Source organism: Purpureocillium lilacinum, assembly GCF_023168085.1.
Source record: "Purpureocillium lilacinum CBS 284.36 DNA, scaffold_8, whole genome shotgun sequence".
NCBI classification, from domain to species: Eukaryota; Fungi; Ascomycota; class Sordariomycetes; order Hypocreales; family Ophiocordycipitaceae; genus Purpureocillium; species Purpureocillium lilacinum.
The window spans coordinates 1,016,411-1,040,504 of record NW_027072118.1 but is presented as its reverse complement, the minus strand read 5'-3'; the positions used below and the strand labels follow the sequence as shown (position 1 = coordinate 1,040,504).

General features: G+C 53.7%; 3 protein-coding genes across 3 annotated transcripts; 2 read left to right on the top strand and 1 right to left on the bottom strand.

The window, feature by feature from the left end:
• Positions 1-2,891: 2,891 nt before the first annotated feature.
• PLICBS_010138 (uncharacterized protein) lies at positions 2,892-3,392 on the top strand (the record flags this gene model as incomplete). Its single annotated transcript, XM_065601834.1, has 1 exon — positions 2,892-3,392. The coding sequence occupies one exon, from the start codon at positions 2,892-2,894 to the stop codon at positions 3,390-3,392; it is 501 nt and encodes a 166-aa protein (XP_065457906.1).
• Positions 3,393-5,094: 1,702 nt separating this feature from the next.
• On the bottom strand, positions 5,095-6,825 carry PLICBS_010137 (uncharacterized protein; the record flags this gene model as incomplete). The annotated part of the gene is made up of 1 exon (XM_018328456.2): positions 5,095-6,825. The coding sequence occupies one exon, from the start codon at positions 6,823-6,825 to the stop codon at positions 5,095-5,097; it is 1,731 nt and encodes a 576-aa protein (XP_018172985.2).
• An 11,247-nt stretch (positions 6,826-18,072) lies between these two features.
• On the top strand, positions 18,073-18,657 carry PLICBS_010136 (uncharacterized protein; the record flags this gene model as incomplete). Its single annotated transcript, XM_065601833.1, has 1 exon — positions 18,073-18,657. One exon carries the CDS (start codon positions 18,073-18,075, stop codon positions 18,655-18,657), a length of 585 nt encoding a protein of 194 aa, XP_065457905.1.
• Between the last annotated feature and the right edge of the window lie 5,437 nt (positions 18,658-24,094).

Below are 24,094 nucleotides of genomic sequence, written 5' to 3'. Positions count from 1 at the left end.
GATGTGGGTTCGTGGCCCGGCAGCCCAAAAATTTGGAAGGTTGAGAGGCATGACAACACAAAATACTCCGTGCAGACCTCATTAACGGCTAATTTACAGCCGCGGGTTGAATCGCAGGCGATGGCCGGAAACGTTCCGTCTATCGACGTAGACTATGCTAAGGCACCCACGGATGACCAGATTCCAGCTAAGCCTTCACAGAAGCCACGTCCCTGCGCCGCGCCCGGAGAAGAAGGCGAGGTCGCCGTATCGCAAGCCCATGAGGACATAGCGGGCGGACGAATTTCTGGTGCGATTTATCAAGAAGAAAACTTCGCATGCGGTGATATTTGCCGCGCCTCGGAGAATGACAGCATTCAGTGGACCAAGAGCAGGAAGAATATCTTCCTTGTAGCGATGCAGAATGGCAATATATTTATACTACTGTCTCCTGCCTCAAGCGTACGAGGCGTTCGTCTATGGTGTAATATGGTGCGGTCCTAGGGTTTTCTTGGTCCAAAGGAAAAGTAAATATACCACAAAGCTCCTGCCACGTCATATGTGCATATCTGGCTGACAACGGGGAATGAGGTCCCTGATCGGGCAATGAAAGGATTTAAGTCTTCTTTCTGCGATGAGCTTTTATATTCACACGGATCCCACGGCGGCAGGCACCGGAGAAATGGTAGCAGGGGCTGAGTTGCCTCAAGTTGTCGCTGCCGTTGATAAGCAGCAGCGCTGCCATAGCGTGACGTGCTTGTGCAAGCAGCTGATGTTAATGGAAGCCAATGGTTCGTGTCTGATCCTACCCGTGGCATCATCACACTGTACCGCGTGGCCGGTCACTTTATTGAATGGATATAATCAGGCTTTGCAGGAGTTGACAGTCGATCCATCATATGGCTTTTCAGGGTCTCCTAAATGGTGGTGAGTCCGAGCATTTTCCGTCCACCGCCACACATCAAGAGCCAGCATATATTGCCGTCCAGCTTACAGAGGCAGGCATTACGCCGCTGCCTGATCGAGCAAACTAAGTTGCTATAGCAGCTGAGAATCGTTCTGCTTGCTTCCGAACTCTTGCCCCTTGGATACTACAATCGTCCTCAATTGACAGGGTGCCAAGTACACCCCAGGGATTGTGCTGCGCTTTGATAGGCGGATAGGCGGCTTTGCCCTTGCGTGCCGTCGTGTCTGCGACAGGCGTGATGCCTTGCACGGTTAATCCCACGGCAAACAAGGGCGCAGAGCGGAGAGGATGCTCCGTCCTTACAGCCGAGACGACACCGATAACGCTAATGCACATAATCGACTATTGTTTGCCATCTACAAGTCCCGTCCCCGGAGAGAAGGTGACCTCCTTGTTCATGGATCGGCCTAGACTGCCGGGTTCGAGGGAAGGGTTGCAGTTCTCTCGGCGCCACTGTGCTCTGACCCGTCGCACCATACCACGGGTCGGCGTCAGCTCCTAAATACATCGATGGGGGAGGAGACCTGCCTTGGGGTACTGTGTAGCCCATCAACGGGCAAGGGGCCCGGCACCATCGCTATGACTTCCGCAGAGGTGTCTTTCGACGAAGGCTTGGTAGCGCACCTTCTGGGATCGATCCTCGGCCCGCAGAAATAATAGTATGACCACTGTATCCGCAGACGTGTGGCCCCATTGGATAATGGTAGACTGGCGCGCAGCGGGCCAGACCCTGCTCTGGAACCTTCCAGCAGGTCTCGAAGGGAACTCGCCCACAGGCACAATCCTTCTTTTACTTCTCCAGTCGCCAAACATCTTCATAGTCCCAATGCGCCACCATTCCTAATTTCTGCCGCCTCGCCTCTTGAACAGTCATTGCGTCTGACAAATGGCTGCACTCTCAACAATGGTTTCAGCACTCGCGGAGCCTGCTACCGCAGCTGACAACACACGCTCAATTCCTGCACGACCTAAGTTCAACTCCCGAGTGACAGCCGATCGCTTACGCGAGGGAGCGGGTCTATATCTGCCCCCCCAGTTTCGTACGAGCAATATCACACGAAAAATCAAGGTTTCCGCGTTCAAGGAGTTAGACCTCGACGGGACGGCGTGGCAGTCGTCTACCGTGGATATAGGGTTGAATCAGGGTATATTCCACGGAAGCGCTGAGAAGACATGATCAACGAGTGAGTGTGTTTGGCGGCAATTTCTGGGCCTATTTCTTCCAAGTTGCGTGCGAGGGTACGTGCTATTCAGGGACCAGTCAGCCCAAACACCCCTCTTGAGGCAGTCGCGGAGAGGATGCGCCGCCTTCGCCTCGAGGCTGCCGCCGCACCCACAACGATCAGGGAATTGCGTTGCCCAAATTCACTGTGGTATTTTTTCGCTGTCATGAACTGGTTGTGCGGTCATGCAGACACATCGACATCTTCCCCACAAATGCGAACTCGAGGCTGCCTGCGTACCCGATATTAGTGACTTGTCAACTGGCTGTAATTGTAATGGAACGAATGACTGGGCGACTGATTGGCGCACTTCGAATCTAGGGCAGGTAGATGTCACCCCCTGCGGCCATGGCGACATTTTTATACCTGTCAAGTAGATCGGAGCATATACACCCTTTGTGGCGACGAATCATTGTTTACGAGGGCGAGGCCACATATCCTGACCATGGGCCTCGGCCTGCGAATATAGACCGGAATTCTTGAACGAGAACAACAGCCAATTCCGGAAAAGATCAAGCTACTTCTCCTCTTCAATCCTGTTACCGAATGGATCGATGCCACGCACCTGATGAGGTTGCACATGCACGACAAGTCTATCGCTTCGGGTACGCCCTGGCCGAGGTACTTCACGTGACTGTATTAATCCTGTATCAGGAAGGCAACAAGGGACGCCAGCATCGAAGCGACAGATTCGAGGCTTCGTGGACACATACGGAATCAACATGGATGACTTCGACCCCTCAGATATCGATCGATCCTCGACATTTGAGGATTTCTTCACCCGCGCGCACAAGGCGGGCTCTCGCCCAATCTTTAAAGAGGAAGACGCTTCCTATGCTGTCGTCGTTGCTGATTCACGCGTTGTCGTGTACGCCTCTGTCAGCGAGACGAAGAAGCTATGGATCAAGGGCAGCGACTTTAGCCTGACGCAACTGGTCATGGATACGGAGCTTGGCGACAGATTTCAAGGCGGATCTATGGCAAGTTTTCGTCTTTCGCCACAAGACTATCACCGCTTTCACTCTCCCGTGACGGGGGTTGTCAAGCTATACCGTAGCATGCCAGGTGACTATTACCAGGTTGATCCCGTGGCACTTCGCAGCGACGTGGACATCCTGACTAGAAATCGGAGAGAGTACCTCGCGATTGAAACGCAGGAGTTTGGGGACGTCCTTTTCGAGGAGGAGACTCGCAAGTCCTGGACGGCGTCGCTGGTCGCGTGAGGGGCTTGAGATTACGTGGACTTGAACGAGCGTTGCGTGGGCGCGGCGTGGAAGGCGAGCGTTGCACGAAAGGGAAAATGTTGCGCGGAAGGGAAAATGTTGCGTGGGAGGGAAAACGTTGCGTGGAAGGGAAAATGTTGCATGAGGCGCTTGCTGTGGATGCTTTATGGTACCGGTTCACAAGGAACACAAGGAAGGCGCCGGGGAAGGAGGCGTGCGGGAAGTACCTTCCTCCGCAGTATTGGCTGCGTGCTCAGCGGATCAAGACCATCGATGATGTTGGGTGTGGCACTGCCCGTCAAAGGATGTCGAACAATGTCGCTGCCGTGATCGAACACGCCATTAGGCGTTATCTGACACTTTGGCAGCACGCACATAAGCTACAGTAGTTTAGGGGCTATGTTGGTCGTTCGGCCCCTGCGCCACAACGTCTGTCATGGGCACGTGCCGCTTCATTTTCTCGAGCCTATATAGTCGGCCTCTTCCGACATGCAACGCTCCGAATCCTCAGCCTCTCAACAGTATCGCTGTTTAACATTTCTTGCAACCAGACGACTTCTGGTGAATAGAACCTATGAATTCGGGGCGGTGACGTATGGTCCAATCCTTTTCACAGGCAAACAGGTCGGTTACCCCTTCCCAGAAAGGACAGCGTCCTGACATATCGGCAGGAAAGACGATGCATGATGTGTCAAACGACGATGCTCCACCGCCGTACATAGGCACAGGCCTACGGAAGAGGAGTCTGCCTTTCGAGTGGACATCCAAGAGTACTTCACAACGCGAGGCAGACGTCTTGTGACATCTTTTGACTCTTAAGGCTTGTGTCTAGCGGAGATAGATGGGAAATGGGTCTCCTATGACAGCAAGGAGGCATCAGCGCAGCTATTGTCAAATAGGTAGTGTCAAGGCCCTATAGGGACCTCCCTCCAGGCGTAATAAATCCATGCCATGCGGTACTGGACCCCACTCAACTCGGCACAGTCACAACCCCCACCAGCCCCCGCTCAACGGAAAGAAGACATCTGAGTCTTCCTGCAACTAGATGCGGAAGCGCGAGAGAGAAAGCGCGAGACGTGCGCGATCCGAACCAAAGACGACTGAAGTAGCTGGAGTGCGCGGTGACGGACAGCGTCGACAATCTTTAGCTGGCAAAGGGAACTCTTTATCATCTGCAGACGAATGTGAACACCAGTCGAGCATCGACGTCACGCAGCGTTTGCTTTTTGATGCTACGGTCGTTTAGAGAAAAGGATTAACATGAGGATGGGTTACTTCGAATCAACAGATGAATGCCACTGACCAGCACCGCCACCGTGCTGTTAATCGCTAACGGCCACTTCATTTCATACGGATATTTCAAGACGGCCCATTGAGGTTCAGTAGTCTGGGATATTGCCACCAAGCCACTTTGGGTTGCGGTCAGTTGCACGACTCGCCTAGGCCTTGGAGACCTACTGGGCGGGGCAGGAGGCGTTGAGAAGATCACGCCAGCTCAGTCGCCAATACCCCGCGGGCAAGCCCCCTCTGATGGGGCTCCCGCGGCGCGAACTTGGGGAGCAAAGCGCCTTCGCGTTGTACGCGCAGCTCATCTCACGCAAGTGTTCCCATGCTAACCCCTGCTTCATTTCATGCCCAGGGACACCGAACGAGAAGTCCTTCCATAAAGCTACTATTCTATCCTGCTTATCGTAGATAGAACCTATACCGAGGCCACGTCTGAATCGCCGATTGCCGATTGATGGTGTCCAACCTCCTGATGACGAGAATCGCACGGTTTGATAAGCCACTGTAGCAGCTTCCTGACCAAAAGTTGCCGATGTATCGGTTTGACGATGTAGTCATCTGCGCCATTTTCCAAGCAGCGCTCCATATCGCCCTTGAGCGCGTATGCCGTCATAGCAAGTATTGGTAGACGGATGCCACTGTTTCGTATCTGGATGGTCGCCTCATAACCGTTCATGATGGGCATGCTGATGTCCATCAGTACCAAATCAAATGCATTAGGCGTTTTCGAGAGCACCGAGACAGCCTGCGCGCCGTCAGAGACGACTGTGATGTGCTGGAATCCAACGGCACGCAGCGTTCCTACAAGGACCTTTTGGTTGATAATGTTATCCTCGGCTGCGAGAATCCGTGCTGCCGGTGCAATCTCCATCAACTGTGCCAGTCCTCCAGCAGAGTTGTCGTCGTCTTGTGTGACGTGCAGCTGCTTCGTGGTTTTGCCAAAATCTTGGTCGCCAACTGATCGAACCTCTAGTATGTTGTTGATTCTCTTGAGTTTGACTGTGAACCAAAAGATACTGCCCTGTGACTCTGGGTTGGGACGGTATCGGATATCCCCGCCCATCAATCCAGCCAGCGATTTGGCGATGGACAGTCCGAGACCGGTGCCTTCACGACGCTTCTGGTACGTAGTGTCGAGCTGCGTGAATGGCTCGAAGAGCTGTGGAACTTCATCATCGGACAAGCCAGGCCCGGCGTCCGCAACCTCAGTCATGATTGTATATGTCCCGGCGTCCTGTGTGAGCAGCGACACGCTCATTTGAATGAGTCCTCGTTCAGTGAATTTAGCTGCGTTGCTGACGATGTTTTCAGCGACCTGGCGGAATCTGAGAGCATCACCATCTGCCCACTTTGGGAGATCTGGTGCGAGGTGTAGCTTGAGTGACACTCCTGGATTCAAGGAGGCCCGACAGCTGCCCACAACGGAAGCGATTATACTGGCCACGTCCATAATGTCGTTATTGATGGAAAGGCTATATGCTGCAAGTTTGGAGTAATCGAGAGTGTCGTTGATAATCTGCAACATGACACGGCCCGAGTCCTCAATCATATTAGCCATTTCCAGTTGTTTCTCGGTCAGCCCGCTGTCTAGAAGCAGTGCGCAGGCGGAGAGCATGCCGTGCATGGGGGTCCGAATCTCGTGGCTGATATTGGCTAGAAAGTCGCTTTTCAACTTGCCGCTCTCTTCGTAGGCGGCAATAAGTCGCAACTCGGCCTCCTTTCGCTCAGTCAGGTCCCGCGTGACTTTGCCGAAGCCGACGTGGACGCCGTGGTTGTAGATCGGGATAATAACGACATTGGCCCAAAATCGCGTACCGTCCTTTCGATACCTCCAACCCTCATCCTCTGCCCTGCCCTCTCGTAAGGATATCTCGAGCGCCCTCTCCGGCTTGTGGGATTGGACGTCATCAGCGCTGTAGAAGATGGAGAAATGCTTGCCCACGATCTCTTCTTTTTCGTAACCCTCATCCAGCTCCGCTCCCGTTTTCCAGGTCACGAGGTTTCCGCGAGTGTCTAAAAGGAAGATAGCGAGCTCCTTGACAGCCTGAACAAGGATGCGGAAGGCGTCCTCGTTGGGTAGCCGATTCCGAGGCACCTCACCATCGGCAACGGTTACGTTGACCTTGTCCACCTCCCATTCCAACATAAGCCCCAAAAGCTCCTCATCCCGGTGGATGGGAAGGATGCGTGCATTCCAGGAGACGCTGCCTGCTACATAGGCAGCATGGCACAGACGAACGGCTCGAGCCGCGATGGCAGATTCAATGGCGTAGACAAGGGGAATCCGATCGAATCGCTCCGTTGGTGAACCCTCATAGAGGGAGATGAATAGGTCTCGATCAACGAGTTGATCCTTTCTGCAATCCCATGCCTCCAGCAAAGCGATTGAAGCTCTCTGGATGCGGTCAGACATCCCAATAATAAATAAATAAATAATCTTGGCATATTGTTATGTATTTATTGATAAGTCCCCATATTGATATGTATTGTTAAGCATATCAATTATTATCAATATAGTACCAGGGGGTCTACTATTTCGTCGTCGCCGCCTGCGACGTGAATAATCTCCTCGTCTACTGCAACATAGAGTTTGCGAATTAAATCGTTCTTCACCCAATTGCCCAGACATTGCAGCTCCTCTATAGTATCGGCTGAGAGTCGTGCCCTGTCCCATGAAATTGTTCGCCTTGCGCAAGAGAACACTCGCTCTGGGTCGTCCGACGTCGCCGGTACACTGAAAATGTCAAGCGCCATCTGGTGTAAGCGCGGATACTCCATCCTCTGCTCTTCTCGACACCACCATTCAAGGGGGGTCTTTGTCGTCGTATGTCGTGGCGGCGAATTGACGAATTTTTCGAATTCATCCTCATCGTCAGTTTTCTCCAAGACACTCATCGACTGCTTGATGCGTTCGTACGGCGTTGCCTCCCGTCGTTCGTTCCTCAGCTGAGCGGCCGACTCCGACGGCAGCGGCCGGTCCTTGTATTTTGCCCAATACCGGCTGGCACCATCTATGGCGATATGTCGCCACTCCTCTGGCCAGTGGCGGTCGAGGTATCTCCGGCGCTTTTCTGGATGGAGCAGCAATGCGGTGGCGTATACGGGGTTTTTGTCACTCTCTGCGTAATATTTCGAGAGAACCCACCAGCCCATGTGAATCGAATTAACCATGTGCGCGTTGTCCGCGTATTTGACCTGCTTCACATCAGCACAGAATCCACAGAATCCAGGAAAGTGATTGCACTGCCATGACTTGCCTTTGCATTTTCAAACTGCATGAAGAGAATATCCATATTCTCCAGAACCTGATCTATCGATGCCCACTCCATTTGCTGCTCCAATGTCGCTTGGTGAAATGGCTGCAAGAACTCATGAGTCATTTTGAGCACTTGCCAGTCATCGTGTGTAAGTATGTCACCCTCCAGCTCATTATGGTACTGGTTGAGGAATATTGACAATGGACCTTCCTGCCTTATCGCCGCATCAAGTAGTTTGAACCACGAGTTCCAGCGAGTGATGTTGTCAATACCAAGTGCCTTTCCTGCAATGTCGTCCCATGCGTCGTTGCGCACCGTGGAGTTTCGGATGAACACTGCGATGTTGTGGAGTTTACCTAGTGGACCGATGCTCCGCCATCCGGCAGTGTCATTGCGCTTCTTTCGTTTGCCGTGGGACGTTTGCCGAGTACTCGAGTGCATCTGGTCGTGCAACGCGTCTACCACTGTTACATCGCTCGCCTCGTCTTGGGCCTGTTCCATTGCGGCCTGTAAGGCGTCCTCGCTTGTTGCAAAGAGAAAAGCTTGGAGTGACAAGTTGATGATGTGGCCGGCACATCGCGTTCGAGACGATACCGGATCGAAGGAAATACCGTATTCCTGTGACAGGTCAAGAGCAAGTTGGCGGAGGCAAGTATCGTTCTTCGTGTCATTATCCCCGGTGAAGTAGCCGATTCGGTGTGCTAAGCTATATCTTCGGATAATCTTCATCAAATGCGGCGCCATCGCTGCGCCGGCGTGCGAGCGGCGGAGGTTTGGGAGCCCTAGCAATGCTTTGCGAGGGTTGTAGCCCTCGTCAACCCATTGTGCATGAACGGCGACATATGCCTTGCGCTGAGGGGAGGACCACACATCCATGGCGATATGCACAAGGCTCCGAGCACGTCCTAGCTGTGCCTTCACGGATTCTTGATGCGCTTCGTAGGACCTATCTAAGTCTGCCGCAACGGTGCTACCAGACTCAGTCAGGAGCTCTTGAACCGCGGGGTTCACAGATGCTAAAAGTGCCTGATATTCTGGCCAAGTTGCAAAGCTCAGAGGTAGATGCCTGCGCGCGGAGAGAAGCATCTGTGCCTCCCGAAAGGCATCGACGTTGATGACGCTCCGTAGTGTGTTCAGTTCGTTCTCTCTGACCTCCTGCAGTCGTTTGCCGCTCGTTCTTGCGAAAGCATTTTCGATGGCAAGTTGGCGCTTATCTTGGGAGTTCGAACTCTCTCGAACAAGAATGTGGTGGGATTTCTCAAGATGATAGCGGGCGTTGCCAGAAATGTGGGTTGACCAAGATGGGTTGCGACAGCGCTTGCAGTAGTGGAGCAAATTGCCGCTCATTGCGCGTGGCTCGTCGCCCTGTGCTTCTCGAAAGTGATCCCATGTTGATGTGGCTCTCAATTTCCTTCTCTTTACCGTACGCTGGGCGGAAGAGGCCTCTGGTTCTGACGGCGTACTCGCAACTTGTGAGATACTGTCGGACGGTAGGACGGAGGACGAGCTCGATGTGGCGCTCGATTGGGACGGCGAGGACCTGCTGGCACCCATGGTCGTGCACTTGGACAGTTGTTCATGATCGATGTCTAATCGCACACGGTCATGGCGAGGCAGTTCCCACTCCAAGAGATGCAGTCATTCGGGATCCTCGCATCGTCCTTATTATCTGTAGGAGGCAGCAGTACGCACGCACAACTATAATTAGCCTGACACAAGGTGTCTAATTGCGCTGGAAAACAAGTGGGGCTTAATTATATTAATAATTATTAACAATATATATTTATAGGCAGCGTCCATATTGTTATCGATATCGATAAGCGTAACAATAAATATGCCCATATCAATAAATATGTATTGATTACTGGGATGTCTGTTAAACAGGCTGCGAAGGAAGCTGTGCTCAAAGATAGTAAAGGGCACGTCGCTATCTACGACAAAGCCAACGCTCAGCTCTTGTATCGCTCTGACCTTCGCCTTTGGGATGACGCTTTGTTCGAGCCGACGCCGTTTCGGCGTCACGGCTGGATGGAGATCGAAGCCGCTGTCATGGCTCGGACTCGATTCGTTCGACTGGCTCGCTGGCGTGATCATATGGGTTCTGCGCAAGTCAGCAAGGCTTCGCGTGCCATCGGGGGTTCTGAGAAGCAGCCGACTTTCGAAGATGATCCGCCGCCGAGGATGTGGCCTGCACTGAGAAGAACTCAGCTTCGCCCTTCAGGTCACATCGATGGCAGCACCAGACATGGCCTATTGGCTGATCCTGGTGGTTCAGTTCGACGAGGAATGTCCCATGAGATCTGATCCAGCTCTTCCTGCCTTTCGCTCCCTTTCGGGCGAGCAAATCTTCCTGGACGAAACGACGATTTTTGCAGGCGATCTTGGGCAAATCCTGAATGGTCGGATTGACTGGCAATACTGCACTTGCAGCCTCCTCGAGCTGCTTGGCCACCGTCCTTGCGTGGGCCAGTCGAGAGAAAGCGGAGAAGAGAGGTGTGGGGCAAGGCGTTGATATCATCTGCGGAAGGCTAGGAGGCGACGAGGGAGCTGGAGAGTCGGACATCTCGCCATCCATGGCAATTGGCATCCGCTGATGGAACGAGGGCTGCGCCAACGCGACACAGTTTGGGGCGCGTCGCGAGTTGTGGGGCCCACCGACGCGGTAGATTGCGCTAAGAAGTACTTATTATATTGCGGCATACGTATACCGAAAGCAAGTAAACTCGATCTGTGGCCATCTGGTCTAGGGTATGCTCCTGCCTGGCAAGCGCATTTCAAGTAACTTCCAGGACACAAAATGTGGCACGCACACATACCAACTATTTCAACTTGTCGAAATGGAAGATTTGATTTGATTGACAGGCCTCGTTCAACGATTTGATTGATTTGATTGGGATGATGGCTTGATTGAGTTGACATATGATGAGCGCTGGCTAGCCACGAGGGCTCTTCGCCAGCATGGATCCTGATAAGGAGGTACGATGACACGCGTCGTTACCGACGGATTGACGCTGACTTGCTGCAGCGTGACATTGCGTCGAAGGGCGGGCAAGCCTCGTCGGGTTCGTTCGAGCCAGGCAGCGACAAAGCCAGTGAGGCTGGTAGGAAGGGTGGCTCCAAGTAAAGTGGGAGGCATATCGCTTACAATAAGACTCTTATCGTGTTCAACAGAAGCACCAGAATAGTCTAAGTGAACCAGGAATGCCACGAAATATTAACGAACAAGATGTCACACAACTGCAACTTATCCACCTTCTATTCGTTTTACCGTCCGAACTCTTGACATCTTAAACTCACTTTCAAGTTGCTCGAATTGGGTCTTAAAGCAGCTGGTTCTCACGCTGTAAGTAACTACCTGAAGTCCAATGCCGTTCTGTTTTCCGCCACCTGCCGACTCATCACCCCCGATCCAATCCGGGCCCACGGTGCGGCCCACCGACGGGTCCTGCATTCGATGACATGCGAGTTTTTGCTAAAGATGAGTGTTCCCTCCGGTTCCGGGATCCACGAAACGTCGTGGTTACAGAAGAGTACACGATCCGAATCCCGACATTTGGAATTTCCTCTCTCAGCCTGAGCTCCCGCCGCTTTACCCTGAGCAGCGCCTGAGCAGCCTGAGTAGCGCCTGATTAGTGCCTGCGTAGCGCCTGAGTCGCGCCTGAGCTGCCACCCGGAGCTACCCTCCAGGATTGATATGGGGCGCCTGATTGGTTTATAGCCTGCAGGTGGGTCTTTACACCAGCGACCGCGAACGCAGCATACCTTCGGCGCTGCATGGCCTTCTGGAGCAAGGGATTATTTCGCTGCACCACGTCCCTCTGGCTGGTAGGCAATTGTCACGGCCCCATGCGGCATTGGTAGCCTCAAGCAGTGTGCGGGATGCATGGTGAATGCTACCCACCAAAAATGGCCATATTGTGTGCAAGAGTGCAGTGTGGATAACAGACCGACCGATCCAGACCGACCCCTTCGGTCTGTCGGTCTGGGTTCGTCGAGGCTTCCGGTCTGTCGGTCTTGGTCCGTCTGGCTTCATCGGCCCGGTCGGTCTAGGTCTGACAGTCCGATCCCGAGATTCTACCGTGCTATGAGACGGGTTGGCTGTCAAACATTTGGATCGACATCATGCAAGATTGTGCCAATTGCACAATGCAATTTGGATAGTAGCTGTCAATTGAGGAGAATCATACGCAAGTCTCCATTGAGCGGATCATGCAACTGTGTGGCTCTCGTGTGGAAACGAAGGCTTTGGTATGCCGAGCAGCTAGAGGCGGCAACGTATAGTTCGCTGATTTACCGCGACGCTGCTGGTACATGAGTTAGCTACGAATGGTCAAGTGCATGACACGCGCAGTTTACTGCAATTGAAACCAAAGTCTTCGGCCTGCAAATTCAAGATTTAAGCTATCAGGAAGCACAAGTTGGCCTTCAGAGGGCGTTGGCAATTCACAACCTATTCTTGTGTCCCAACTAATGCCGGGTAGGTAGCGCACAGGGTATTATGGCGCAGAACGCGGCTCACCAACCAGTCAGAAACGCAGGCGGATCGCTGGAATTGGCCCGCAACGCGCAGCCTGCAGTCTGTCCGCAGGGCCTAATCCACGACTCTGGGCAATGGACAAATCTGGATGGAGGCTACATTTTAGAGAAACACTGAAATCCTCGAGTATTTTCATGAGCACCATTTTCGCGTCGGTACAGTGGTTGGAATGCAACCATGCCCCATAGTCCTCTGTAGCGGACCAATGGCGGCGCTAAGACGGCCCCTATTTACGGCACCCAGACCGACTCAGACCATCCCAGACCGACCGGCTTGGCCGGTCTGTCGGTCTGACGAGAATGGCCGGTCTGTCGGTCTGCGGTCTGCCAGACGGACTCAGTCGGTCTGTCAGACGGTCGGTCTGTTATCCACACTGGCGTTGACTGGTTGACCAACCCCTCGGCCCACCACCGACGCGACCGTCGGCGCGCAACAAACGGGCTGAGGTACTCAAAAATGGCTCGCGGCCTCTTATTCTCGGCTTCTCGGAAGGGCAGATTGCTCTCGACAACCTTTTGGACAACCAGACCCTGGAAGATATGACTATCGAAGCTCTTGATAAAGCGATTTGCTATTGCTTGGTCTCGGCGTGCGGCCAAATCGAGGTTGAAAGCCTTTGCTATCTATCGACTGGTATCCTTTCGACGGCTTCAAGACGCTAGGGCAGAATTTCTTCCAGACGGGTCTTGAATCTTGTGGTGATCCCAGAGATGCCGTTCGGCGTTGCGAGTGCCACAGGCAATTACGTTGCAGGGCTTCGGCGCGGTCTTTTGGATGCACAACCTGTAAACCCATCGCCGCTCTGAAACCTTCTCGATATCGAAGCCGTACTCCAATACCCAGGATTTTGTAATTTTGCTTCGTTGGGACCACGTGTAGTCGCGGATGTGGCGGAAGAGTCGGTCTTCGTCTCGGCCGCTGGCACGGGCCTCGGCTGGAGTGGACGGCTCTGGTGTTGATGGAGCTGGCGATGGTGGAGCCAGCGATAACGGGGAAGCTATAGCGAAAGACATTGTCCCAAGATCTAAACGTTGGGACATGTTGATCCCAGGCAAATAAGCGCTGCAGAGGCGGGCCGTGAAGGAGGGGATGCAAGGTCGGGCAGACGTTGGCAGCGGAGTCAGCGACGAGCATGTCGCGACGCGTTGACGCGTAATGACACTGACACGCTAAGGCGTGTTCTACAATACCTACCTAAACTAGCCGCAGATTTTGGTGCTGCAGAGGTACCCACTAACGTGCCCTTGACTCCGCGATCTGGGCCTGCAGCTACCCGGCACCAGGCCCTGGGAAGTCGGGTTCAGTCAGCTCTAATCAACCCATCAACGCAACTCAACTCAATATCATCATGATATTGAGTTGGTTGATTAGTAAGAACAAGCTCCGTTGAGTTGGGTTGGGTTGATTGACGTCAACCTGGTTGACAACCTCGTGATTGACGTTGAGTTGATCGCCACCCTGACAAGTGGTATGGTTTAAAAGCACAAGGAATGCAGGCACCCGGACACCATGCGTGTTCAAGCAACTTAATTTGTCGGAGGTCATTGCGCTCGTTTCTGGGATACGCTCACAGGCAAACCACGCGGTCCACTCTCCATGACGCATAACGTGTATTGCAAGCCGTGTCTGGAAATGCTCGGTTGGTCGATACGTGACGGCCGGCAAGTCACTGGGCTCACTTTCAACCGATGCAATGTGTCCCTTGACGGCACTACTATGAGGCTGGCCATTGCTGGTTCGCCACCACGAAATTGTCACGAAAGACGGCGATTGGTGGATGGCAATTGGCCGTTTCTCGGACCATAGCGCTGCCCGCGGGTAAGTGGAACTACGAGCTACCTCCGTGTAAGTCCGTCCCGGACGTAGCGTCCGGATGCGCCACGCTAACGCAGCCCTCGCCAACTATAAACATCTTGCGCCTCATAGAATAAAACTGCATCGACGAACTGACCTAGTAAATCATTGGCTCCAGTTGTTTCAGAGCGGATCCCAGTATTCGAGGTCGACCAGGTCCATCCTTTCCAGCTACCCCAGGGTCGAAGATGTCTGACAACCAACGGCACAACCTTCCGCCAACCTTCAGCGGTTTACAGTTCAAGTCAGCGACTGAGCCTGGCTCGGTCGTGCAACTACCAACACCATTGCCAGCCGCTGGCTCAGTCATTCTTCGCCCCCTATGCTCCACAATCGTTTCATACGCGAAAGATGTGTTCTGCAATGGGAACCCAAGAGGCTACAACTACCCCCTACCATTAGTTCCCGGAACAAATGCAATATGCCGTGTCGCAGCGTCAGCTCCCGACACACGGTATCTCGAGCCGGGCATGCTCGTTTTTACGGATGGCATTATACGGCCGCGGGACAGCAACTTCGCTACCCCGTTACTACAGGGAATTCACATGGGTTCCACGTCCGAGAGCGAAGCATTGATGACTGGGGAATGGCGAAACGGTACTTGGGCTGAGCTTGTGAAAGTTCCTGCTGAATGCGTGCATATTCTGAACGAGCAGAGGCTCAAAAAGCTCGGGTACGGCATTGACGACCTTGGATATATCAGCACACTAGCAGTTGCCTATGGCGGCCTCAGTGACGTTGGTCTTCGGCCTGGGGAAACAGTCATAGTGGCTCCCGCCACAGGAAACTTCGGCAGCGCCGCCGTGCTCGTTGCACAAGCGCTCGGTGCTGGAAAGGTCATCGCCATGGGTCGCAACGAGGAAAAACTCAGAAAATTTGCGGAGAGCAGCGACGATCGTGTCGTCGTTGTTCCCATAACAGGGGATGTTCAAGCCGATGCCGCAGCTCTCCAAGCAGAAGGCCCTGTTGATGTCTATTTCGATATATCGCCAAAGCTTGGTACTAGGGTTACGCACATGAAATCGGCGATCACCGCACTTCGGCCTCAAGGTCGAGTTAGCATCATGGGTGGCATTCCCGGCGACGTTGAATTCCCTTACCTCATGGTGATGTTCAAGGCATTGACGATCAAGGGAACATTCATGTATACTCGCCAGCAAGCTGACGAGCTCATTAGGCTTGTGGAAACCGGGGCCTTGCCAATAGGTAAACGGGCTGGGATCGAAACGACAGGTAGATTTGCATTGACGGATTGGCGGCAAGCTTTCGAACATGCCAGCGAGACAATGGGACCGAAAAGAGTTGCGTATTTTATGCCGAATGGGCTAGCTTAGAGGGCCAGCTAGTCTTCGTATGGATTTGTCCATTAAGCAAGACCTTTTTTGAGACAATTTTGGTACCTTTACAGTGCGCTTGGCAACATTTTTGAAAATTCCTTGAGAATACTGTACTAGAACGCTTTCGTTCATTTTCAGAAAGGGAAAGATTTTGTCGAAGCAAGAAAGGCCAAGTGCCCGCACCGCGCTCTCCAGCATCTTGAGGGTCTGTGTAACAGGAAGTCAACACAGCGCTTTGCCAGTTTACTCCGTACAAATAGCTACGACGCCCACCGTCTTACGGACAGATATTGACGACACATGAACCAGCCACGCAAATCCAAACGTTAATGTGCCGACTAGGCGCAGAACTCTGCTTTTCCTCACATAGGATCCGGAGCTTGCTACAGTACAAACTTACGCACCGCCAGAGGCATCTACTACCCGATACTGAACACTAAGGATTCCGTAGGATCTCCATATTTTCGGACTTTGGCAAAGCCGCAACATAGCTATAAAATATCACATCCAACAACGGAGCACGACTAAATACACTACCCCGTCTTGCCGTAGAGTAGCGCATTGAAATCATTGAGGGAGGAAGCTTTTATGTGTAGGAACTTGAGTCACGTCAGCGAGGATACTAGAGCTTACATAGTTGCAACATCAGCACAGGAACGTACGCCTCCGTAGATGTACAAAGGGCCCAACGAGTGAAGCGATACTTGGCGGACAGCTGAGTAGCGTTGAATTCCGATAGACTTCTGCGGACGGAGCACATAATGAATGCAGTTATGCCAGCAGTCCGGCCGTTACGAACTAACGGAGGGCATCCAAGCAGGCCGGCACAGCAAGGCCTCAGAAAAGCAATTTGACGTTGTGGCATGCTTTGCCGCGAAATTACGAAGTAGTCAGCCAGCAATGGGCTATCTATTTAAATGTAAAGCTGAACGGAACATATACTACTGTGGAAGAGTAGGTTCCCAGATTTCAGAAAAGAACTAACTTGTTATGAATGCTCCTCAGATCTCTTGCAAACACAGATCTGAGATCGCTGTGTAATAATCTTTGCTCCTAGCTGGGCGACGGCATCGCAAACAAGGTGCATGAGTTCTGCAATGAAACTTGCCCGGGCGAAGATGTAAGCACTATCCTGTGAAACTGCAACGCACGTTAATGATCTTTTTGAAAAGGTCAGCGCACGTCATGCCTCTACCAATCCTCTCGATCTGCTAGAAGCTAGCCACAGTATGGGTGCACCTTATTCCTAATCCGACGTGCCGTGTTATCTCTAACCACACCACTGAGCGGGCCCCAGCGTGGTAAAGCAATATGGACCTGTTGAGTCAAACATTCGAGGCTTGACCGTTTGAATGTTGGCTCCGGCGAAGGACCCATTATCGCGAGACCTGTTAGGTCCGCTCCAGATATGGTTCGGGCTAAGTCTGTAATACGTTAAGGATTAATACGCAAGGGCTGTGTCAATATCAAGCCGCTCATTCACGTAGACCGTTACCAGCACTGCTGCCTATTATCGGTGGCGATAGCTTCAGGCAACCTGGCTTCTGCCTGTCGTGTCTCAGATGCCTGCCTCAATCGGCAGAGGTATAAAATACCGACTACAGTCAATCGTTAGATAGAAGAATCAAAAGTCTTTTGTTGCCCAATTCGCTGGGGACCTTCTGCCCGGTCGTCAGTTAGTCATGCACACGTGCAGTGCGACAGGCTGTGAGAACGGCGGACGGCTTACGCCTTGGTCCAGATGAGTGCGTGCAATGGACTTGGCGCCGTTCATAGTGTGGGTCTACGACAGGCTTGGTCAGAAGGAATTGCCGCGGTATGCCTGCTCTAAATCCGGCTGACTCATGATGCACCACGCACCGAGTTTCCCCCTTTCTGCGTCCAACCCCGCACATCAGACTCTGCCCCTGACTACTTGCCTTCGACGAAACCTCCCTCAATGCTTCGACCGTCATAGCTCCTTTCAGTAGCTCGGCTCCGTAACCGCATTTCTTTCACTCTTCCGCATCACTAAGTTCGCGATCAAAGCTATGTTGACGATTTACGAAAGCGCAGCAGCTTCAGTCCAGGCGAGAGTTCGCATCCGGCAACACATTTATCAGACACCGCTGATTCCGGCACGAGCGACGGGCAAAAACCTCGACGCTAGGGTTCTATTCAAAGCTGAAAATTTCCAGCTCACAGGATCTTTCAAGCTTCGAGGAGCAATCTCAAAAGTGTCGAGCCAGGGCGGTCAAGTCCCATTAATTACAGCATCATCAGGGAACCACGGGATCGGTGCCGCACTTGCATCACGGCTCCTGTCTAGGAGTTTGACTGTAGTTCTTCCAGAAACAGTGGTACCGACGAAACTGGAGAAGATCAAGTCATATGGCGTTGCCGTAATTCTACACGGCACCGAGACGGGAATGGCTGAGGCATATGCGCAGGAGCTTGCATCATCGGGGGCCTACGCGTATATTTCGCCTTACAACGACCCAGACATCATTGCAGGACAAGGGACCATCGGGCTTGAGCTCCTCGAACAGTGCGAAGACATGGATAACGTCTTTATCTCCATGGGCGGTGGTGGTCTGATCAGCGGAGTCGGCTCCGTTCTGAAGGCTTTCAACCCGCAGGTCAGATTGTACGGAGTCTCGGCTCTCAACTCAAGGGCTTTAGCTGCATCAATGGCCGCAGGTCAAGTCGTGGAGACGCATCACCTTCCCACCTTGGCTGAAGCAGTGTCAGGTGGCATTGACCAAGATACAATCACTCTCCCACTGGCCAGCTCTGTGGTAGACGAGGTTGTCGAATGTGATGAGGATGAAATTGGAGCGAGCCTGAAACAGCTTGCTTTCGATGAGAACATGATTGTCGAGGGCTCTGCAGCCTTAGCTCTCGCAGGTTTTCAGAAGATTGCCCACAGACTTGGCGGTCAGACCAGCGTTATTATCTTGTGCGGCGGCAACTTTGACCGAGATCTCCTGAATATGGCAGGTTGGGGCATTTGAGTGGCCATTGCATGTGCTCGGCTACATATCAAATATGTGTCTAAGTACTCAACGTTCGTACTGCACGTGTCATTTTGCAATTCAAATCACCCTGCGCGTAACATGACTCGAAGTATGGCGAAAGGTGATCCTCTGCTTGCTGGGCGTCCCATGATTTTCAACGGAGAACTCCTGTGGTCATACGTTAGTGTCAGTGAGCACAAAGCAGCGATGAGCCCAAGAGCCCCGTAATAGACCGCCCAATTAGCCTACAGGTCAGCATATGGGACCGTCATACATGTCCGTTAAGCCACATGATGGGTCATGGGTTAGCGAGCCCCAAGCAATCTAAGGCAGTAGTACAGGGTCAGTGAGGGCTAAACGAGCGAATATACCACGGTGAGCTAAATCTGCAGGCTGAAACTAAACTTTGTCTGATGTTGCACGAGTTCCCAACGGAACCTTACCGCGTCGCTCGCCAAGCCTAACTTACCTCCTAAGCCACAGTAACCGCGCTTCGTTACATTAATACGGATTGTCACGAGATATTGTATGTAAGACCCCTGCGACTCAGGACCATAGTCAATGCGACGTTGCGAACTGTATGCCACCGGCCAGGGCTGTACCAGAGCCGCGTAACGGGTGTCGGTCGCCCAATGATGTCACTTGTAGATGTCGGCGATGAGAGCTATCGAAATCTGGGTTTCCCGGAAAGCGAGCTGTGGTGCAATGACCTCGGTTTTCAATACAAACTCTCGCACAATTACAGTATGCTTGGATGCCGGTCTCCAAGCTTTGCAGCCCACGACTGCACTTGCATCTAACTCCAAGCATCGCCGACATCCCTAAATCCGTGCACCGCAAATAGTCAGCCTCTGGACAAGGTACCAACGTATCAAACTGGCGTGTTTTGCACCTGGGTGGGCTGCGCCATCACGGGTTGCGTGCATGACTTACGTGGACCGTTCAATATCCCTGTCCTCCAATGTTACTGTATGCCCGTGATGGTGTCATTCTAGGCTCGTCCCTGGACATATCGTTGTTGGGCATCGATACGGAGATAAGTCGCGCGGGGCTGGGTTGTCGGCGGGGCTGATTTCCGCGGGTTTATGCCCGCTAAAGCCGGCGCTGTTTTACCCGAGCCTACCTCGCTTGCCACCAAGTTTCAATTGGGACTACGCTCGCTTAAACAGGACTTCGAAATCCTCGTTTCGCTGCTTCTTACAGGGATTATATAGCAAGAAATGTGTTACTCGCACGATTGCTATCCCATTGATATCTCGGCACAGCACCCTCTAACCACTCTCTGATCAATCGACACCATGGCGATCAACGTTAACAGTCACACGCTCCAACCACAAGCGTTTCAATTCAACCATATTGGGCTGTCCGTCGCCAACATAACTGCACTGTCGCATTTTTACCGCAAGTTTATGGGTTTCGACAACGTCATCCAGAATTACACGGTTCATGCACCTCAGTTATACCAGGTCGTCCAACTTCAGAATCCCAAAGGTGTCATCATTGAGTTGGTACAAAATGCGGACTCATCAAGGATTCAATTGCCCAAGGATGCAATGGACGGCAGTAAGATTCAAGGCTACTTTCACCTCGCTCTGATGGTTGGTGATCTGGATGGCGTTTATGAGTATATTACTCAGTCAAACAGCGGATGCCGGGGTGTTTCGCCGCCTGCTCCTGATGAGTTTCGCGCCGGCAACAGATACGCATATGTGGCTGATCCTGAAGGGAACTTGATCGAGCTATTAAGTGCATACGCTACTTAATCAGATGACTCATGCGTTGGTAAGCTCGCATTGTTGGTTCAGGTGTTGCAAGGCCATTGATACTGCCCGGGATTAGTAGGAGTAGAGGGTGAGGCATGAACTCGATTTGAATAGGTGCTATGAGATGATGGCCTATTTCCGACTTGTGCTAGGGGTGTCAGGCCCACGTAGCGCATCGTTCCTAAATTGTAGCTGCATAGTACATCGTGATCTTGAACTCCCTCTGCCTGCGTGCAACGACCACTGTCGGCCAAGCTCGCCGCTTACGTAGATGGCGCACCTTATGGCGATATGTCGTTGCTCCCACCACCGAAGTCACTTCGGGCGAAAGGTACTGCCTACCAGTGGACGGATTCGGACACGCCAGGACATGTTCGAGAAAACGAGCGGTATCGCCCTCTCTGTCGAAAGTTTCGAATAGCCCTCACGCGTCATGCTTTGACGTCGGTGAGGTGCTCCAAGGCGAACTCGGCCGCTACTTACTGAGGCTGACTGGAAGCGCTCTCCCATGCTGAGTGCCGCGGCCCAGCTGGCAGGAAGACCGCCTCCAGCCGCTACTCCGCCTCGCGGAGCCGTGTTGACCGTAGCAGACCAGCGCAGGCTCCAGGTCGCTGCCACCATGGGGGCTTGTCGTTGTCTCCACGGTTGACTACCGCCGTTCGCCTGCGACTCCCTGTTGGTGCATCAGCTTTCCTGGCGAAGCGTTGACGAAAAGTGCTGCCACAGCATTATCGGCGTACTTTCGGACACAGTCCAATGTTGCGACGCGAGACAATAAGGCAGAGCGCATTCATTCGAAGCGCGCTAGTCACTACCCTGTCTGGCACAAGACGGTCTAGCCGACATACGTAGAGGACACCCGCCGATGGTGTGAGTATGCGGTGGCCCACCTCCACGGGCCGACAGCCGCGAGATTCGACGTGGACTGTACAGCAACGGCTGGATCGGCTCTTAAGTTGGCGGCGCTCACCAGGTGCTTCAAGACAAAACCGGCCGAGTTGCAGCGAATGCAAATTTACTGCTTGGCGGCCCCAGCACTGGTGCGAGGCGCGATGGCGGTTACGGTGGCGAAGCGAGGCGGTGGGAATCCAAGGCAGATAGTGTCTCTGTCCTACTGGTGGCCTTCGGTGGGCCCTTTCCCCGTCTAGCCCTGCCAGACCACTGGCTCCATGGGCGGGCCTGCGAACTGGACCGGAAGGTTGGCAGCACTGCTTTCAGTTCGGAGTGTGATGGCTGCTGTTGACTGACCGGCTTGTTAAATTTGACCTCGGTAGAAGACTCCCTGTACCTGCTTTGGGTCCTCTCGGCGCCGGTAAAGGCGCTCAGCAACTTTTGGTTGTCGGACGAGACGTCCCTCGCGGCTTCGTCGAGCAGCTGCCAGCCTACCCAACAACTGCCGAAATGCCATGGACCAAAACTATCAAAACGTCAGCCCAGATATTTCCAATAGCCATCCGTCTCATACACACATCATCGATCCGGTGGCATATCATCCAGTCCCAGGTCGTGATCTGGAAGGTGGCGCGGCCGACGGTCGTCTCGCACCACCGCGTAGTCATCTGCCGCCAGCGCTCGTTGCGCCAGATGATGACGAGCCGGGTAAGCGGGAAGCCGGTGTCGCTGCTGAGACGCAGCGCGTCAAGCGTCTGGACTTTCATGTCGTCGACGGTGCCGTGGAAGATGCCGGGCCTCTCGGACGCCACGGTCGCAAGCTGCACCCAGATGTCACCGTGGCTGTCTGCCATTGTCGGGTCCCGGCGGTTCATCCGCAGCGCGCGGTTCAGTTCGGCTGGAAGCGCATCTGTGCCGTCTCGTCAGTCACGACGCTCACGCCACAACCGATGCGACGCCGCTTATGGCATACCACGATCGTAAAAATGGCAAGGCCAGTGGAGTTCTTGTTTGTCGGCGCCGGTTTTGGATACGAGTCGTTTGAGGGCCGCGACGCGATGCTGGCCGTCAACGAGCTCGACCGGACGGCGGTTGACCAGCCAATTGTCAAACGCGGGCAGGTCCTCCGTCTCTGTCGTGTCTCCGTCGTAGCCCATCTCGTGAAGCATGCATTGGACGTCGGAACGCGTGCTAAGCACGGCGAGCGGATAACTCGCCCGCTTCATGTCCCCGCCTCGGAAAATGGTGCAAAGAGCGTTGACGTGCTTTTCTTCAATCGGCCGATTGCTCCCCTTGCCCATCCCCATGCTCCAGTCCGCCGTGAGCGCGTCTACCGGCATCGTCGCCGTCAAAATTCGATACGGCTGGGCCTGCTCTAGGGTAGTCTGGCCGTCCTCGAATCGCTTCCGCGCGGCCTTGGCAGCCGCGGAGTCGAGCGCTCATCCTTCCCTGCATTCGTACTTTCTTGGCATGCAACTGTTAAGAAAGTTGGCCAATACACACCTTATTCCTTAACAAGTATACCGTAATCCGCCCATCCTGCGCTCTGCGCAACCGGCGGCGGCGGCGGCGATGGCATCGGCCTCGTCCAGCCCGCCTCATGATGATGATCCTTTCGATCTGGGTCCCAGGACCCCTTCCGGCCTAGCCAGAGGAGCGCGTGTCGCCCTTCTGCGCAACAGCCCCGCCACCCGTGAGGGCGAGATTGGCGTCTCACGCTCTGCGCTACGGACGGCATACACGCCGTCATCGCCGCTTCACGCGGTCTCCTACGCTGCAGCCACGGAAGGAGCTCAGCGCGCTGTCCATTTTGACTCTAGCGAACCTAACCCGCAACCCGGCGACGGCCCCGTCACAATCGCCAATGCCGCCGACAAGCTCGTTGTCGCCCAGAACGAGGTCTATAGCGCCAAACTAGCCGTGTTCAGGGCCTTTTGCTCCTCATTCGACGACACAGCGAAACAGTTCACTTCTGGACCCGCACTTCAATTCGCCCAGAAGTTTTCCAGCAGCTTCTTGCAGTACTGGACCGACGTACTCGCCGGCACGCACACCAACCTCCCCACGACGAAGCCCTCCTACGCAACAGTCGTCGGCACCAGACGCCCAGCCCCAGCTGCGGCGGGGACCACCGCAGACCCTGTCACCGCAGCTCCGCAGAATCAATGGCAACAACAGCTGCCCCCGCGTCGTCAGGGGCAACGCCATCCGCTGCCTCCACCGACAGACGACTTCCGGGTCTTCGCCCGCCTCCGCCCCGGCCATGCCGCCGACATATCTCGAAGTTTCGCCGTCCGGACCCACATCGCCGACAAGCTCGGCATCGACCGGAGCCGCATCCCGGAAGCCCACCCTTGCAAAACCGGATGGGCCATCCGCGCCGCTGACTTGACAACCAGGGATCTTCTGACTGAGCGACAAACTGAATGGGCTTCAGACATCTCCGCAGAGATCGTTGAAACGCGACATGAGTGGTACAAGTACGCAGTGCAAGGCTGCCCGCGCCGTCTCAACAACATTTTTGGCGAAACCATCGACGACGAAAAGGCGATCCGAGATGAAGTCGTCACGCAAACGGGCCAAACTCCAGTGATGGTGATAACCGCGAAAGAGGGCTCGGACCAGAGTCCGGCCCGAACCCTGATCATATCCTTTGCCAAGGAAGTCAAGCACTACTGGCGTCTTTTTGACATAACAAGCTACGCAAGACGCATCACCAAGACCAGACCCCCGAAGCAGTGCGACAATTGCTGGGACTACCACTCTCGCTACAGCTGCGG